This window comes from Bombus huntii, unplaced genomic scaffold (assembly GCF_024542735.1).
Source record: "Bombus huntii isolate Logan2020A unplaced genomic scaffold, iyBomHunt1.1 ctg00000135.1, whole genome shotgun sequence".
NCBI lineage: Eukaryota > Metazoa > Arthropoda > Insecta > Hymenoptera > Apidae > Bombus > Bombus huntii.
In genome coordinates, this window is record NW_026099382.1 from 80,735 (window position 1) to 100,486 (window position 19,752).

Here is a 19,752-nt window from a genome sequence, read left to right on the forward strand (position 1 = left end):
AATTAATAAACCTTCAATGTCCAGACTTGTTGCAAAATCATTTTTGCTCGAACGATTACCGGCGCGAGCAATCCTAGTGGATCATAGATTTGTGCGATGACTGAGCTGATTGATCGCTTTGTGATTCGGGAAGTGTCACTGTTCGTCTTGACCGAATATAGTATGGTATCGTCGGCTGAATCCCAAAAGACGCCGAGTGTTTTTAACGTGGATGACTCACCGAGATGTAATTTCTGGTTGGTGTCTTCCTCAGGTAGCCCTCGCAGCAGATCCCGATCGTTTGATGCCCATTTGCGGATATTTAGACCGGCTAGCTTAAGTAATTTCGTGAGATCATTCCTGACTGATAGGGCTTCGTCCTTCGTATCGGCTCCGGTCAACGCATCGTCGACATAGAAGTCTCGCCGTAGGATCTGCGCTGCTCTCGGAAATCGAGGTCCCTCGTCTTCTGCCAACTGTTTGAGACATCGGATGGCCAGATACGGGGCTGCGGATAGACCGAACGTTACGGTGTTGAGTCGGTAAGTTTCGATCTCTCCGTTGTCGGCACGCCACAGAATCTTTTGATAAGGACGATCTTCTGGACGTAGGATGAATTGACGGTACATTTTCTCGATGTCGCCGGTAAGGACATATTGAAATGACCGGAATCTCAATAGGATGTTTCTCGGGTCTTCTTGTAATTTCGGACCCGTATGAAGGGCGTCGTTTAGAGACATTCCCGTGGTACTTGAAGCTGAGCCGTCGAACACAACCCGTAGCTTGGTGGTGTCGCTCGATTCCTTGATCACGCCGTGATGTGGTAAATAATATCCGTGGTCGGTGGCGTGATCCGTGTTGATCTTCGTCATGTGACCCAAGTCTAAATATTCTTGAATCACAGCACATTACGCGGTTTCATATTGTTTGTCGCGTTGGAATCGGCGATGAAGAGAGGCGAGCCTGCTCATTGCAGTGGCCTTCGATGACCCTAGTGAGGAAAGCTTTTCGTTGAATGGTAATGCAACGATGTATCTGCCTTCCTTGGTTCGTCGGACATGGTTTCGGAAATGTTCTTCACATAATCGTTCAGATTCCGAAAGATGAGTAGTGGCCGGTCCCTCGCCGATCTCCCAAAACCGTGCGAGGTCCTCTTGCAGAGCCGTTGTGGTTGCGTGGAACGTATTTATCGCGGTTTGGGACGTGGGACTCCCCCCGATTACCCAGCCGAATCGTGTTTTTTGTAGACGTAGTTCAGGTTCGCCTGGTTGCGCCAGATTGACCTGCCCGATGCACAGCGACGCAAATGTTGATCCGGTACTAAGTAAGACATCGATCGGGTCTGGGCAATGGAATTGTGGATCGGCTAGTTGAATATTTCTGGGTAATCCCAGACTCGAGGGGTCGATGGGCTCGCTTGGTATGAAGGTCGATATGGCCGGGATAACAAGAAATCTCAATGTTTTCTTATACTTGCCGTCCGTCGACGTGATTGTGGCCGTGGTGAATCGTTTTGCCGTGGTGCTCAAATTGTCGAGGGCTCCGATCTGGATCGCACATCTCCTTTGCTTTATACCGAGGGAATTCGCGAGCTTGTCGGTCATGAAGTTCATGCTCGACCCAGTGTCGAGTAAGGCTCGGACTCGGATTGGTTGTGCCTGTTTGTTCAAAACCTTGATCTGTGCTGTGGCCAACAGATCATGATGCAGAGGGGTGTGGGCAGATGTGTTTGTTAGTCCGATCCCCCTTGCTGTCGTAGTCTCGGATAGTCAGTTTTGCCCCGGTTGGTACTTGGACGAGGAGGTTGGGGTGGTGTTCTGGATCCGGGCTGAGCGTGACTCGTACGAGGCATGCTCTTTCGTGCCTCTTGGAGCCGAAGATGTATGCTTCCGTGAAGTGTCGGATGTTCGCCTCGACTTGTGGGACGACCGCGACTTCGATGATCCCGATGGTGATTGTTCGGTGGAGGCTCGCTTGTGTGATGAACGACTGCCCGACGACCGACCGCTCGATGCGCGACTGCCCGACGACCGACCGCTCGATGAGCGACTGTCCGACGACCGTGAGTCTACCTGGGTTTGTTCGCGGTGTAGATAAGTATGGTGTCGGTGACCGCAGATACGACACGAACCCGATGTACACTGTGTCGGCGAATGTCCTGTGCCTAGGCAATTTATACACAACGATGCCTTCTTCACGATCTGAAAACGTTTGGTCGCTGATTTGGCCTTGAAGATTTTGCAGTGTCTGATCTCGTGAGGTCCGTTGCAGGTCGGACACACCACCGTTCTGCTGGTTGTAGCAAGGGTTCGCCCATGCGGTATGGTTGTTCGCTGACTGTGGTGTTTGTGGGTTGACCCTTTTGATTCCTTCTCTTTAGAGAGGAATTGAGTCCCGTTCGCCCGTGTTTTGAGAAAGTCTATCAGATGCTGATAGGATGGCACCTTTTGGCGGGGCAGTGTGCGTTGCCATTTACGCAGGCTGGACGAGGGCAACTTCGACGCGATCAATTCGATCATCGCTATGTTTGATGTGACGGGCTCTTTTAGGTGTTCGAGCGCCTTTAGATTTACGCTGATGGTTTCCAACAAATCCTCTAGGGCTTCTGGAGTTTCCTTTTTGATTTCCGGATAGTTGCGCATCAAATTCCAATGGCGCATGCAGATTTGGAGGGGGCAATTGAACTTGTCCTTCAGTGTGTCAAGCGCGATGGAATAGTTGGCCTCTGTGAGTTCTAATGACTGGATACTCTGTGCGGCCCGTCCAGTTATAGATGAGCGTAGATGCTGGAACTTTTGGACATTCGTCAAACCTTCGTTACGGTCCACTATGGATGAGAACGTGTCGTAGAAATAGGTCCAGTTCTCGAGGGCACCGTCGAATTGGGGCACGCGGACCTCTGGAACGGTGGTCGGCTCTGGTTTCCGGCATGTCTCACCTATTTTTGTAGTCGACGGGGTTGTTGCTGATATTTGCTCAAAGAGACCTAGGAACCGCATGTCAAGCTCCCGATACTCTTGCGATAACGAATCTACACGCGCATCTTCCCCCTCATCTAACACATCTAACTCTTCTTGAACTTCGAGTATCCTCCTCCAAAGCTCATCGAACGAGCTGCGGCAAGATGTTAGGAAGATTCTGTTTGCCTTCCCAGGCGCTTCGTATTCATCGAGTTCGCGCCTTATGGTTGCAAGTCGACGGGCTAGGGCGCCTCGTCTCCGCCGTAACGTGCTGATTGGTTCAGCTTGGGCCATATTTGATTTTAATAATATGAACGATCTTACCTTGATCGAATGGACGTTGATCTGGGATTCGGTTGATAATCGTTACGATGCGGCGTGGGCTCGTGTAGATGCTGAGCGACGGAGGTGCTTCTCTCCGATGGCGGTTCCCTTGATCAGTTGGCTAAGTGGTTGGAACTTGGATTTCACGCGACACTGTATAGTCACTGGTCAGTGCACTTTTTGGCGGCACGAAATCCGGCTCGAAGGACCTTGTAAATTTCGACCAATTGCGGGGAGACGTAATCGCGAGGAGAGACGTCAACGGGGGTCGTAAATCCTCGTTACGATTATAACAATCGACACCACGAATTGATCGATCCCCTGATTTCCGTTGAGATAATAAGGGGTGATTGAGTTTGTATAACACTGTGATTCACAGAATTATAAATTATATATTTCCAACACTTAGATTACACTGACGTAGAGAAATAAATAATTAACAACTTGTCGCACGAAGATGCGGTAGATATGTACGCTAGAGCAGGGCTCTTATAATGGAAATTAATGTATTAATGGACTTAGCACTATGATATTTTTAGGAGAGAAGATGTATGTTCGACAACACCGAGAACCGACAAAAGATTTGCGTGAAGTATGCGACTCTCGCGCTATGTGTAGACTGCCGCGTTAGGCGTTAGTTTTTAGACTGTCTGTCGCTCTTTTTTTTAATACGGAAGAAAAGTTCGGTGTGGGTGTGCCCCTGTGCCTAAAGAACGCGGATTCGTTGGTCCCACTTTCGTTAGGAAAAGTGAGGGTAACGAACCGCGGTGTCGATTGGTCATGACCTGCACTACTGCTCGAAGGGATGAGTAGGGAGTCTCCTACCATCGTGGTGAATAGATGACTGTGTGCGTGAGAAAAACCTAGCTTGTTTTATTACAGGGCTATTCGGATTTTCCTAATGGGTGCATACCCGCTTTCTCCGTGTTTTAAGTGCGACTAATAAACCCAAGGACCTCTCTAAACCGACTGTGTTTCGAGAATATTTTTAAGCTTTAGAAATTCTTCAAGACAAACGGATTGAAGACACATGGCGAAACAATACAGGGAAGTGAAAGTTATGGTGGGTCCTTAGGTTTATTGAGGGTCGAAGTGACGTTACGCAGGCCGGTTGTTGTCCGGTCGCGCGGGCTGGCGTGCAGATGTTTTAGGCGGCGTAACAATAGGTTTCACGAATAATGAATTTAATTAACGCTATTAACAATGTTCCGGGGTTCAAACGAATCCACGGTCAACCGGATAACTCTTTACTATGTGTAGAATAATTTTAAACACAAAATACAATTGCTGAGGCACCGGTAAATTGCTCGATGTATCACTTTCCAAGGCGATCACACGAATGAATATCTGATGAAAATCTTTTTCGCTATACTACTGCATTTGTTTGTTATATGCTCGCTGGAAACATCGAGAAGGTTCCAATCGTTATTGCTAGGCAATTTCTGTCAAAAGTTTGTTGTATACTCTTTGGAAACATCGAGAAAGATTCAAACGCCGTTACTAGGCAGTTTCTGTCTGGAGATTGATTCCTAATACAACGTGTGTCCCATTATATCGACATCTCTAAAGTACAATTCTATGTGATTTCTAGGGAGAACAATACAACCGATCCACACCTTCGTCAGGCAAAACGTTTATCCCGTGACCGTGACTACGTTCGGCGACCAGTTGTCACCTCGAACCCACTTTCGCTTTCACAAATATCAAACAATTACAAATGACAATTGCTTAATTACAGTTATGATAAAATCTAGGCTAAAGCATTAGAAGGCTTCCTCAAAATTGCAAAGGGAAGGCTCCGGTTTTCCTTTCATCTCCGACATATATAATACAAGGATATAATACAACCGAACATTTTAAACTTAGCCTATAGCGCGTGCGCGCACACACACGCACACACATGACACACATGACACACATGCGCGCACACACATGCGCGCACACACATGCACACACATGCGAATGATTTCTCGAACGATAATCCATTTATTTATATTTTTCAATATCTGTCCTTACGATTGCGTATTTATTTGTTCCACGTATCATATTTATCTATTTGCATAACTGTAGGTGACATTTTTTGTAACAATTTTGCTAATATTTCATAACTTTTTAATTCATATTTCAAAGTGGTAACAGGTGTTTCTTTCTTTTCAAGTCTCCTCCATATCGGGCTTATTTCTGGTAGCCACGCTTGCTTACAAAGCAATTTTATATCTGCACAAGAATATCTTTCAGTACATTTTACTATGTGGTTTACAATATCTGTATTTTCTAATAAGTGGTTGCTAAGGTATAATTTGAATATACCAAGTCGAGCAACTTCATTGGGTAATGATACGTATATTTGCTTTTCGAGACGCCTGAGTAAAGCTGCATCAATGCCCCTAATAACATATTTACAATAAATATTATCGTTCTATTATACTAATAATAATGAAGGAATACTTCAAACAACACAATAACATATTTGGAATTTGGAGAAATATTACGATATTTTCTACTTAGAAAACATTGAAATAACGTGATATACGTACCAAGGGGAATTAGTTGTAGCCAGAAGAACTACATTAGAATTCTCATTAGACACTAATCCATCCAATCTAGAAAGAAGTTCTGATCTGAATCTCTTTGCAGGTTCAGACAATATACAGTCTCCTTTATTTGTGGCGATCCAGTCAATCTCGTCGATAAAAATAATTGTAGGCGAATGACTATAGGCAAGTTCAAATAAAACCTGTTCAGTTTAACAAATGTATTATTCATTAAATATTATATTCGAAATTCCTTAAATTCATTGCCTCATCACGAATATGATATCATTTCGTTTTCCAAACAACTATTCTATTTATATATAAATGACGAAAAATAAAATCAAATCTTTTTATACCTAGAATCTCTCCTTCATAGACAAAGGAACAAAGAAACTTACATAGACAAAGCAACTTACACGTATATACTTCTCGGAATCGCCTCTCCATTTGCTGACCAATGAGCTGGCAGTTATGTTAAAAAAGGTGCAATGGCATTCTGTCGCGACTGCCTTCGCTAACTTCGTTTTCCCTGTTTTGTATATTTCTTGTAAACATGTACAGAAATGAAAAGAATACGAGTATCTTACCTGTACCAGGTGGGCCGTACAGCAAAATACCTTTCCAGGGGGAAAACGGGCCATCAAAAAAGATATGATACTTAAGGGGATACACAACGGCCTCCTTAACAGCGGTTTTACATTCCTCTAGGCCTATAACGTCATCCCAATGTACATTTAATTTGTTTACTATGATCTCCTGTGACGATACAAAGATAAAATGGCGTCTTCTCTATATTAAGTAAGTGTTACGTAATTTGATATTTGAAGCGTTACTGAAATCACGTCATCGTCGATATACGTTGGACGGTTTATCGACGGGAATTTTATCGTTTAAAAGCTTTACGATACGTATATTAATCGAAAATAACTTACGCATGAGATGTCCTCAGCAATCTTTCGTAATTCCGGATTATCTGAATAAAACTTTTCAATGCATTTCAATATCTTCGATTGCATGGATTGTTCCATTGGGACGTTAAATAGCTCTTCTGATGAACGTCCATCACTCTCATTGGGGAATATTGACGTCACTGTCATTGCGAGATTAATATGATTCGTATTGTCATCAGTTATCTTCTGCTGTAGATTCGTCTCTTTCACAGGCTCACTTCTCGCTTGTTTACTAACAGATTTGGCTTTTGTCTCAATACTTCTACAAACACTGGATCATATTGTAATACGATACGTTGAATACGATACGTTGAATACGTTGAATACCGTTTAATATCGTTAAATAATTTAAATTCTTACGTTTTGCTTGCATTTGTCACTTCCCTCGTCATTTCCCTTCCAGTTATTTTCTTACACAATATGGGATATTTTTGAAATTTCATCTTGTAATAATTTTCATACTCTGCAACGATAATTTCCAAATCGATGTTGTCGCAAACCCGATGTTCGGGAGATAGACGAGCTTCCCGGAATAATACATCGCTAACGTCTATATACCTAAAAAAATGTAGCTTTTAATTAATTATAGTTTTTAACTAATTAAAAATATTTTTCGCAATGACTGAACACTATAAGATAACCATCAAACAACTGTTTTATCTCTAGGTAAGACAGGCAAAAGAATGTATTTACTATATAAATCCTCGAAGATAATTTCTTGTCTTCTGCTTTTTAATTTCCAATTTTTAGATGGATAAGAATAATTTGAATTTATACTTCATATATTTGTTTATAACTAGTTAATCTACATTATCGATTGAGTTATTCTTAACTACTGAATTACCGATGTCGAATTTTCAAATTTGGTTTCGCCTTCTCTCTCCATGATGTCCACTGATTTCTATTTCGATTGGTCACTGACACTATTCAAAAGAATTGGAACTAGGAATATATTTTAATTATAATATACTCACCCATTGTGTTCCAAATAATCACATACAAGGTATAATATGTTCCGATGACTTTCCGAAATACGACTCTCCTCCTAATATAATTATTTTTTCATTACAATAATATAAGGTTTTTCATGTAATTTTTTGTTACATTTGCGAATTCAACGAGTTACACATGATTTTTCATGAAACACGAACGTTAAAAATATTTGATACAGCCTAATTATAAAAATTGTTAGAAGCAAAAGTCATAGATACTATGTGCGAGTATCGCATGAAACGAACAGCTATTAAGAGAACTGCAGCAATATTACAAATCAAATAACAAAACACACTCGTCTGTGACGTGGAAATTCTAAAATCTAAAATCTAGAATATTCCTTACCTTTTTTCGCAGATTATAAAATATCTTATTCATACTACCTTGCATCGATAAATCACCGTTCATAGTGATACTTTCAAATCGCCTATCGTTTCTCAATGGATACGAGAATTTCCGTTTATTACTTTAAAAACAACCCGTCCATTACGTTTCTCTTAAAAAATTCTTTTAACTCCGTTGAAAACCGAGCATCAAACAAGAGACAAACGATTTGTTGTCATGGAAATGTTTGGTTCACACATAAGCAACGCACAAATATAATGATAGAATAGCTGAGTGTGTGTACTGTATAGTAAGATGGATGCAACATGGAAATAGAAAGAGAACACCATGTATAGATACTTCCTGTTCTTGTTTAATCAGGCATGCACACTAGTGGACACTGACGCTGCTCGTATACCGCTGTTACATATTTCCTGTACAAGTGCGCGTCATTAGACAAGGACGGAACATCCTCTCTCTACTTCTCTATCGCGTTTTTAGTTCGCTCACGCGCTCTGTACTTATATCTATTACATTTCCACCATAAGCAGCGGCCGTGCAGTAACTTACAAAAGTTCCGAACGGTTCCATCCTGGGCGGACGGTTAATTGCGTTCGGTACTTCGAGGCAGGAAGGTGAGTACAGAATCGCTCCTCTTAGTACTCTTATTAGAAGTGTTATCATCGAATATAAGTTTTTTCAATAAATTCTTATCGTTTTACAATCTTTCTAGAATACAATGACGTCAGCAATCGATCATTTTCGCGAATTTATTGTAAATTAATTGGGGGAATATCTGGAGTTCTTTATCGGTTTCGACTGTAAAATCAGCAACTATTCGAATTTTTCATTCATAATTGTGACATTTTCGACTCTTCCGTTCCCAAGACCCTCTTGAGAGATTTTTGGCACGTTCCATCACCCTTGTTAAACGAGTGCACATTGGTGGATATATTGATTTTAAAAACCAATACGTGAACGAGGTTTATTATCTCACTGGGACAAAGAAATCCGTTTTATTCGCGAATTTTCCGTGTTTCTTCTTAATTTTCGTGAGTGTCTGGCGCGGAGCATTATTTGAATGAACTTTTCATCGTTCAGATTATATTTCGTTTAAAAAGATTGAAATTGATGTCGAGAAGAAATGAAACAAGGTGCTCGGGCATTCTTTCGTTTCCCGGGGAAAGAGAAATATGAAAAAAACGGTCGTTCTTCCTTCTGCCATTTTCGTCCATTACCAAAATGGTATGACCCAAGTGTCCCGGGCCGTGAATCAATCAAGCGAATTTTGAATAATTTTTGAATAATATCCAGTTAATAATTTGTGAAACAAATTAATTTCATTTTATTGTTGGAAACAAATTAGTTGGATTTTTCTTTCTTTAGCAGTTTTTGCCAGAGTTGACCTGACGTGCTACTTCAGTTTCCATCTTCGCTTCTCGAAATTTCCAACGTCCTTGGTGTTGGAGTCTCCTTGCCCAGGTGAGTACATAGCTTCTAGATACTCGTCACTGTTCATCCTTACGAGCCTCTCGAGCTTTAGTTGTCAATTGTTATCGTTAAATGAAGAGAAGCTCGCGACAGATGTTATCGAACAAATCGTTTATTCTCGAAAAGTTCGAACTTGTTCGTTGCGTTTGAATATATATGGACGGACGCCATTTTTCATGACATCATCATGATTTGTCATGTCGTGAGTATAGCTTCTGACTACCATATGTTTGTGATTTATGTGAAATTTGACCACTATACCGTGATAGAAAAATATTTCCAATGAATTATAAATATTTTACATTGTGAATTATAAATATTTGTTACAAATTATATCGTACTTGAGGTGAAAATGAACCATATATCTGCTTATGGAATATGAGGTAGTAAATCATTCGAAACATAATAACGATTAATTAAGCACATATACAATAACGTTTACGAATGAATATTGCGAATTATTGTATGGCTTTAACGCGGTATTTAATGTTTTGATTGCGGTCTTTGAAATGGTATCATAGGTGCTGATATAATATCGCGCGAAAAAGGAAAGACCAGTGGTTAATATTGCAGGTGCACCAGTGCGTTGCGCTCGTCGAGGGTGGTTCTGACGCTGGTGCCGAGGAAAGGCGCAGAACGTGTTCGATCGACCCGCGAACGTAGCCTGTGCTCATACTGCGACAGAGTTCGTTTCAGTTAGGCTCAGTCACTGTCCGTTGACAGCGTATAGTCGCGTCGGCCTACGATTCCTTTTTTCTTCTTGTTTCTTGCGAACTCTCTCGCAACAGCCGTTCTATACGTACGCCGCCAGTATATCGCGTGATCATCGTTCCCGTTGCTTCCCTTACCCTCTCACGTCCTTCGAAGAAGACCTCCCTTTGGTTTTTCCTTGTTTGGAGGGAATTCATCGCTCGGACACATGGACTGCGAAGCACGAGGGTTGATCGAGGCATCAGCGTGATGTACTTTTCAGGTTTCATATTTTCTCTATGATACTTTCTAAGGAGAATTTGGAAGATATACATTTTTAGGAAATAAAGGTTTTTATGGAGTCATCGATAGGTTAGAATTTAATTAACTCTCTTATAACAGGTATTCCAATTTTTTAATATATAAATTTAGTTTCCTCTATGGTGTTAGAGAACATAATGCGGGCATTTTATGATATAACGAATATATTCGTATATATTTTAGATTATTCATTCGTCAAATTTCCCTAGTAGGCCGGCCTGCAGCTCGCATGCAGCACTTAGTAAAAATTTGTTTTGTTAGAGGTTGGCCATTCTTCTTGCTACAAAAATATCGTGAAGTCATATCATATGATAAAGCACCTTCTGAAAGCTAGATGCTCGATAACGAGCCTAATGATTCTCGGTAGTTTGTAATGTCAAGCTTTGAATTGGCGAGATCGCTCTGCTGGCAAACCGCCGTCCAGCGGCGACCACATTCTTTAACCACGTTCAAGGGGTATATCACGCTACAGAAACCATCAAAGGGTTTGCAAGTTAGTTGCCTTTTAGAAGTGGGGCAGTTGGTTGTTACATGTAATCCGTAGTTGCTGGCTGTTCTCCTTAGTCGCCATACATCATAGAGACGACGGTTATAGTCGCCAGTTGTCCTTGCTAATGGTTGCTTGTTGTCGCTAGTTAGTTCTCGTTATCGTTATGTATTCCATCAATCACGCGAAATTTAACGTATGGGATTTTATTCTTCTTTATTCTTTCTGTAGGGAGATTTTTTAAGACGAGGAAAATATAGAATATTTCAAGACGACGGTAAGGTTTGAATTTAAGTAACTATTTTATGATACAACAAAGTGGAAAAACGATTTAATTTTATAAAGTTTAAGGTAATTTTTTAAAAAACTTCGAATTTAAAAGATTCAAATAGATATCTTAAACGTAATTAAACCCTCCATATCGTAAGAAATTAAATGAAATTGCGCAAGAAAGTTGATACATTTAATGTATTATTTTAAACATTTATTTAAAAACATTTATTTAAAATTTAAGTGTAGGCGTTGACGCGCGCGCGCCATTCGAAGCATTTGTCAGTTCGTTACATCTGCGGTAAAAGTTGTAACTACGAAGAAGCTTAACATATGGTGCGTCTCAAGACGACAGTAAAAAGTATTAAGAGATTTTTCGAGATTTTTTCTTTTAAATTTCCAAGTACTTTTTCTATTTAACTTCATTTTTTTGCATTTTCTCACAATATTCGATAAATAGAGACGAAATATGACAGTTCTTAGTTCGGGGATTTATTGGTTCGAAACTTACTTCAAAAGTGTTTCTGGAGTTCGTGCGGTTAATACTACTGAGTACGACTTATTCCGTATGGCTGGACAAATCTTTGTTGATACTGTAAGCGTAACTGGTCCGGATATTGTCTTGTGGAGATAGAAAAATACACGAAGTATTGATTGAACTACATATTTTTTTAATTCTTTTTTAATTCTTTTAGTTCTTCATATATTGATAATAGAACGATATTCCGCTACTTTGAGCACAATATAGTAATGTTTAAATAAATAATAAAATTTACGCATTTCGTCTTCATGCGTCGATAAGAAAATGCAAAAAAAAGTTAAAGAAAGATGATGCGCAGACGCGAAGTTTAGTCAGCAATAATATTTAAAACCTCTAAAATACATTGTACACATTTATTTGCAAATAAGCTCAATGAAATTAAACTGTAACTGTGTTTCCAATAATGTCTTCGATGTATTGCTCGCCATTATGTCGGATTAACAACTCTAAGTGATCGACCTTAATCACTAAATGGCGGCCGTGATTCAGTGGTATAGCTTTACATATGACGGACATCGCAGGCGCTTATAAGACGTCTATTGTGAAACGTTTCCAATAGCACCGTTTATGTGATGGTGAAATCTGAATATATATATATATCGCTGAAATATATATCGCTTATCACTTGAGTCTGACACGATCGTTTTTAAATAGAATCACAATTTTTTATTCTTTACAAAATCAGTCTATAAAGATTATGTGCAAATAAAATAGATAAATAGATAAATGGTTGTACAAACTTATAAAACAGATATTACAAGTATATCTAAATAAATGATATATTTATAAATTGTAATATTTGATCTAAAGTTTAAATAAATAAAAGAGATACTCGTGACTTACAATAAACGTATTTTTTTTTCAATTTTTAAACAAAGCAAAAGTGGATAACAATTTTTCAAAATGTAAAAATCAACACAATGGTTGTTTTCTTTAATTAATCAATAACGTTTAAAGTTAATTAATGTCCAGAGTGGTTTGTACATTTTCTATTTCGCCGTATTTCAACGTTCGATGTGTAAATAAAACTTGATGCCTGAAATATCGAAAAAATAATTAAATCCGATCGTTCCGTCGAATTTGCAAATTGTATACTCGTGTAAAATCGAGTGCGCTTGTGTATGCTGATACGAAAAGTGGTAGTATATTTTTCTTTTTTCGATTATCGTTATCACTTTTTGTGTGGAAAAATTAATTCCGTGAAATGGAAGTGCAATCAATACGGCTTATCACGAAATAATAGCACAACGACGGTACATATTGGTATTGACGTCAGCTTCACAAAATTTCTCGAGTATCGCGGTCGACTATTTGGGTTAAGAATTCATTTTCAAGATTCTACAAGCACGAGTATCTTATGGATATGAGATTTTCAGTGTACATTTTAATAACCATATTTCATATTGCATGCTGCGGTCCAAGAAAAATCCGTAGTTAATATTCTGCTAATCCCTGCTGCTTTTAAAGACCATAAGTAGTCGTCCGTAAGGTTTAAAAGATTTCGAGTAGATTTGTATTACGTATTTTATCTTCTAATTTTTAAAGAGAGGGTCGTGTTTAATTAATTGAAAATGACGAAACTGTAATGGGACATTATTATAAAATATTAAACGTGGTTCCATTGGGTACTTTTATGGTCTTTGCGAGATATATATGCATTATACGTTGCTATTAGCAACGCGTAGCGATGAACGATGGAGAGCAGTACCTTCGTTATCTCGTCTCGGTTGTGTACATATCAGTAATGCACAGTACTCGTACTAAATATCTTACAAATTCCATAGAGATTTTCAGATTAGTTTCGAATAATACCAACACGACCATGATAGTCACAGTACAGTATTAAATAGTGCCACTATGCATAATACACTCCTAAAATGTTTCTACAAATATATTTGTCCGAATATTCTTGTCAGCTACTATATCCTAGCCACGATTTATTAAACAATATATAGATTTAAAAAAGAATATATAACGACATTACTTGTTTAGGCTAGATTGGTTTAACTTGTATAGTTTTAATAACTGTGTAAGATCAAACAAGAACTTATCGTTAGTTTGGCGAGATTTGATTACACGAAGCAACATAATTGCTTTGAAACTCAGGACAGAAAACAATGTCAACCGGTAGACGCGTTTGTCTGGCGAACGTGTAACGCGTGAATAATAGATAGCGACAATCACGCGAACGCTAGTTACAGCTGACTTGGCTTACATTGTAGCATTCAAACTAGAGTATACGAGCCGTAAGCGCTATTGAAAGTTCAAAGGCCGACTAGTGAGCTTCATCCTATCTCATTTTTTAATCAGGCGATGGATCGACGAATCGTATTGATTTCGAGGATTATTATAGTTCTGTGGCAATTTTAAAGCGCGGTTTGTCTAATCTTGTCTCGTTAGCTACAGACTCTTTGGCGAGCAACCTGAAACTTGATCCAGTTTCGAGAAAATGAAAAATTCGTTTCTTCTCTTTGCTTCCCTGCTCCTTCTTTCCTCCTTTTTCCCTTTTTACATCGCATTAAGACCCGTTAAATAATATTGACTGCCGTGGACGCTGGCTGAGAAGTGCACTTTATAACTAGCTTTAAAATCACTGACGTCGATGAGGACAAAGGTAAGTTAGAGGGTCATTTATCTGAGCTGGTGTTATTCGACCTGAACTCTGCAGCTTTTCAGAGCTTCTTTCGTTTTTCTTTTAAGAGCAGAGATGTTAACTGGTCTTTTGTTACGTGTAAGAAGTATGTACTAAAGCTTATTTAGCACCAATTGGTTGCTCAAAGTCGAGATATACATACCTATTGTAATATCGTAGAATAATAAATAAGGAGGGATTATTGGTTCAGAGGAATGCGCGAAAAAGTAGAAAAGGTAGTGCAGAGTTGCATCGACTGTATCCTTGCAGAGAGAAAGCAGGGAAAACAGGAGGGGTTACTAAATACCATCGACAAGGGGGAATTACCGCTCGACACCTACCACGTCGATCACCTTGGGCCATTACCTTCTACAAAAAAAAGTTACCGACATATCTTTGTGGTGGTGGACGCGTTCACAAAGTTTGTATGGTTGTATCCCACCAAGTCGACGGGTTCTGCCGAGGTCATTAGTCGCTTGAGGAAGCAGTCTGTGAATTTTGGGAACCCGAGGAGAATCATTTCCGATCGCGGAACAGCATTTACGGCCGGCGCCTTCGAAGACTACTGCAGAGAGGAAGGCATACAGCACGTTCGGACTACAACTGGGATCCCGCGGGCGAACGGACAAGTGGAAAGAGTGAACCGGACGCTTATCCCACTGCTGACGAAGCTATCTGCACCAACGCCGGACAAGTGGTTCAAACACCTGGAGACAGCGCAGAGGTATTTAAATGCAGCTCCCAATGTAAGTACGAACGCTGCCCCGTTCCAGTTGTTGTTCGGAACACGAATGAGGCTGCGGGACGACCCACAGATCAGTCAGCTAATCGAGGACGAACAGGCCGCGGTGTTCCAAGAGGAACGAGATCAGCTGCGTGCAGCCGCAAAGAGACGGATTGAGGAGATCCAAATCCGAAACAAGCGGGCGTATAACAGGAGACGCAAGAAGGCGACAGCGTACAGGACGGGAGATCTAGTGGCAATCGAGAGGATGCAGAAGGGTCCCGGGCTAAAGCTGCATCCAAAGTTTCTTGGACCGTATCGGGTGATAAAAGTCCTACGAAATGACCGATACATAGTGCAGCGAGAGGGGGAGCACGAAGGGCCACGTACAACTTCCACGGCAGCCGATCACATGAAGTGGTGGAATGCCGACGATAGTGATGTAAGTGCGAGCAGCGATGATGAGCACATCTGAGGGCAGATGTGATTGTCAGGAAAGGCCGAGTGTAATATCGTAGAATAACTTTGATTGGAGATCGGCTGAAAATAGAAAAAAACCGTGTACGTCGTGTTTCTGTGGTTCGTTTACATTTAAGAGTGCCTACGTGACTAAAGGCACGTAGTTGGTAGTTCTTACATAGGTATGAGGGAAACAATAGACAACGTTAGAAGAAGGACGGTTTCGCTATCCAAGGCGAATCGAAAAGTGTGCGTGTTGCGAGAATCAGAGCTAATTGAGTCGTCGAAGAGTAGAGTCGTTAGAGGTTTTGAGTCGTCGAAGAGTAGAGTCGTGAGAATTGATAGAGTTGTTAGAGAGAGAGAGTGTGTGTGTGTTAGATTCGTTGTGACGAGAGTGGTCAAATAACTGTAAAGTTATTTGATATAGATACGAGTATTGCATTTAGTTTCCGTTAAATATCGTTCTCTGTCCAATTTATATTTGTATATTCAATTTAATATTAATAAATTGTAAGTAATCGAAAAAAAAAATTTCTATCCTTATTTTTCGATATTACACTATATTATATTAATACGTTACAGAAGATTACGCGTTGGTTAGCTTATGAGAATTTATAGTGTGTCACAGATCACAAAAGCAGAATGACTACTTTTTCATAAACGATATATGTATATGAATTGAAAGTTTAACTATTACGCCACATACTTCTCTCGATAAACGTCGTCGAGTGCATATTGTTAAGGAATATTAGCCATTTGAATTCAATAGTTTCGAAGATACTAATGCTTCTGTGAAGTTTTTGCAGGCTGTTAATTTTTTATTGAGATACTACAAATTTTGAATAACTTCGATTAGAAATAAAAATCACATTACATTAACGCGTAGAATGTAACGTAACGTAGATAATGTAAATATAAATTATATTACAAGGAAATAATACGGGTAAGTAATGTGAAACATTCTGGTTAAAATTGCATCCTTTAAAGGCTAGGACACACAGTACTTACGAAGTAGATTAAGTACCAAATGGGGTACTTAAGAAAATTCATGTTGTCATTGTTTAATAAACATCTTTAGCTAATAGCTTTCTGCAAAAGCTGGTTTAAGTTATGCTAGCTTATTCCTTATTAATTGCAATTATATTGTTCGTATCTCCTAGAGGATTAACAATCCATTTTTATAATGGATAATAAAAGTAAATTCCTATTAGGTTGTCCCAAGTTTCTTTCGTTTTAAAAAGAAATGACAGATGCACAACATATTTTGTTTTATGTTATTCTATATTATTTTACATTAAATTGGAAAAAGGTGGATCACACGTAATTCAATAAAATAATATAAAACGAAAAATGTTGTACATCTATTACTTTCTTATAAAACGAAAGAAACTTTTGAAACAACCTAATATTTCTCTACTACGACGCTTTTACAGTGCTAAAATATTTGATAAAAATGTTAAGAAATTCTAATATTGATTTAAGCGTATCGATTTATCTGCTCTTCATATTTAATCAAACAGAAATTGTTAATTATGATTTCCACTTAAAAGCGGATTGCATATTATGAGGATAAATTATCAAATTCATCTCTAATATAGACATTAGAGAATCATTCATAGCCGCAATCCTGTTTACCGCTAACATTCCTGGTACTCAATAATTCATTAGGTGACTGCTTTAGCCGCACAGAATACACCTACAAATAATTAATCGCGATTAATATTCCATCGACTTTTGAAAATCCCTCATGTGATCTATTTCATGCGATGAGAATACGTATACATTGAGATTGCGATCGACCATCCTCAGTCGGATAAATCGAGTGATTCAAATTATAACACAAAAAAAAGTTAAAACTAGTTACATTATCTTTTTCAATTTTTATGTATTATTTGGCGGAAGAAACTTTGGTAATTGGTAAGTAAAGTTCACCTCCTTAATGTTAATGATTTTAATATGTTATTAAGCTCAAAGTTCTAAGGAATTTTCTATACATATATACATATACATAACTGTGTGCGTATATGTGTAATATACGTATACAACCAAAGTTCAGCTCTCAAGTGTACGCAAAACTTTTATGTTCATTTTACGCTATACCAGTATGTTTCATGAATTTGTTTGCTAACAGTATCGAAACAAATAACAAGCAGAGGACGAGCTATTCATGAATTGTTTTGCCAGCGTGTACGCTCCCAATATTTTCTATTTGAGAAAACATACTTGTTGCTATTGCAACTACAAATATTTTTACAGTCGACGCTTTTGCCGTGAATCAGCAAAGAGAAGAAACGAATTTTTCATTTTCTCGAAACTGGATCAAGTTTCAATGCGTTAAAAGGGAGCGCAAAGAAGGCGAAATTACTTATTGTAATTAGTAAAACGACCTGAGAGGCAGACAGATACAAGAAAGAAGGAATATTATATTAGCGGCATTTTTGTAGCCATTATATAGGGTTTCGATCGCATAATTAATCAGTATCAACTTACCAGTCTTTAACGGAAGGACAAAAAGAAGAGCAGACGACACACAGACCGCAATCATGATCATTTTCAAGTAGAATCTCAAACTGCCGTACATCTTCGAAAACTTCGTTAGTCGTAAGGGATCAAAGGATGATGTCCGCGCTGCGGAAAATAGATGAGAAGCGGCTATTTCAACAACCACCGTGTAGGTACTGCACTAGCCAGAAGTATCTGCGACAGAAATCAGAATACACTCGTTTTCGCATGGTTGGATCAATTTCGCGTGGGACTAACCTGATTGAACCTAACGCGGGATAATTGCTCAATTCACGACTTTAACCAGCCCGCTTGATTCTCTGTAAATGCTTGAAATTGACGCTTGGATTCTTTCCAGATTAACTAGCTTTGCCCCTCCCTCCCTTTATCTATTTTCTTAGATCGACTTAGACTGCCACAACATATTATCTTTCTTCTTTTCTTTTCTTTTCTTTCCTTTTGATCTTTTAAAGCCCTAAATCGCTGGCTATTTTGTATACTATATATTTTGTACACTCAATTACTCTGTAAGTCATAAGTACATATGTTTTACAACGTTATTTGTCATATTTCAGTTAAACCCCAGAAAAGCCAGAAATATATTTTCAGCATATTTTAACGCGCCCGTGGCAAAGATCTCAAAAACGAGTTGCGGCACAATTTAAAGCGACAAATAGCATCGCGGGTCTCGTTGTGGTAACACACGGTTCGCCAGCTTTTTTTTTTTTTTTTTTTTGATATCGGTGACTGCCATATTCTCTTGAGTTTCCAAATCGTAAAGAATCTTTCCCCAGGGATTGGTCAACTGTGTATGTCCCCATGCGACGTAACTTGCTTAAGGAACACGAGCCGGTGATATGCAGGCAACGTATAATTGATTATCATTCGCTCTGGAACGCTGAAGTAATGACCAGTGCAGTGGTCCAGTGGTCATATTGAATGCCGCTGGATATATCAGCATTTGGCAACCTAACCCAGAGAAGCAGGAAATATGAAGCCACCGAATACCAATTAACTTCGTAGTTGCACGGTTCACATTCCATCATTTCTGAATATGCGAGGACAGTCCTCTTATTGTGCTTTTAATTCCTTTTATTTGTTTCATTTTCAGCAAATATACTGGTTTTTTAAATTAAGCTTCTTTTTATACAGAGTTACAGATTATATTAATTTTATATAGAATATATTTAAGAAAGATATTTAATTTTTTGCTAGTTAAGTATTGATCGATTAAGTTACTGTACCTTTGTTCCGATAAATGCGTGCCATTTCCTCGAATCTAATATCATAGCAAATGTCAATACCTATTTTGCAGCCCTTCACATCGAACGTCGTTAGGGAGTTACCAGGACTGAGTGAATCACTCTCTCGAAAAGTAATCTTATTAGGAATGTCGATGTCGAATAGATGTACCTAATAACATAAAAATGTAGTCGCTAATTCTATTGCTGCAACTTTTGTAATTTAATATCAAAGTTACCAACTCCTAAACTTTAATTATTTTTTATTTAATAACTGACAGCGTTTTTATCACTTTCTTTTATTAAAAAATCCTATCATTTAATAATGTT

At 39.0% G+C, this 19,752-nt stretch overlaps 2 protein-coding genes and 2 long non-coding RNA genes across 16 annotated transcripts in view; 2 read left to right on the forward strand and 2 right to left on the reverse strand.

Annotated features, from left to right (window-relative positions):
- LOC126877231 (uncharacterized) overlaps positions 1-19,752 on the forward strand; it is a 51,604-nt gene that overhangs the window by 23,772 nt on the left and 8,080 nt on the right. The gene's annotated exons all lie outside the window — the stretch shown is intronic.
- Positions 1-19,752, reverse strand: part of LOC126877229 (omega-amidase NIT2-A-like) — a 45,158-nt gene that overhangs the window by 20,950 nt on the left and 4,456 nt on the right. Inside the window, exons 3-5 of one of the 6 annotated variants that reach the window (XR_007694848.1) lie at positions 19,426-19,594; positions 18,440-19,150; positions 18,148-18,376 (exon numbers count right to left, since the gene is read on the reverse strand). Coding sequence is in view for 5 of the 6 variants with exons in the window: in XM_050640046.1 (XP_050496003.1) it covers positions 19,017-19,150; positions 19,426-19,594 (303 nt within the window). In the remaining variant the exon portion in view is untranslated. Of the gene's footprint in view, positions 1-11,973; positions 12,901-18,109; positions 19,151-19,208; positions 19,271-19,425; positions 19,595-19,752 lie in introns of those variants that run through there. The other 5 variants (XM_050640048.1, XM_050640046.1, XM_050640050.1 and 2 more) reach the window with 5 other exon arrangements.
- LOC126877228 (katanin p60 ATPase-containing subunit A-like 2) lies at positions 5,227-7,764 on the reverse strand. Of its 7 annotated transcripts, none has more exons than XM_050640040.1 (7): positions 7,722-7,764; positions 7,108-7,297; positions 6,730-7,006; positions 6,385-6,586; positions 6,196-6,326; positions 5,801-6,000; positions 5,227-5,650 (listed from the first exon to the last, which is right to left on the reverse strand). In XM_050640040.1, exons 1-7 carry the CDS (start codon positions 7,723-7,725, stop codon positions 5,290-5,292), a joined length of 1,365 nt encoding a protein of 454 aa, XP_050495997.1. In that variant the 5' UTR covers positions 7,726-7,764; the 3' UTR covers positions 5,227-5,289. The 7 variants fall into 7 exon arrangements, with proteins under 7 accessions (XP_050495997.1, XP_050495995.1, XP_050496000.1 ...); XM_050640038.1 differs by having other exon boundaries at positions 6,730-7,009; XM_050640043.1 differs by having other exon boundaries at positions 6,214-6,326; positions 6,385-6,553; positions 6,730-7,018.
- LOC126877236 (uncharacterized) lies at positions 8,638-11,021 on the forward strand. Its single transcript, XR_007694863.1, has 2 exons — positions 8,638-8,699; positions 9,454-11,021. It is a non-coding gene; the product is annotated as an uncharacterized LOC126877236 (long non-coding RNA).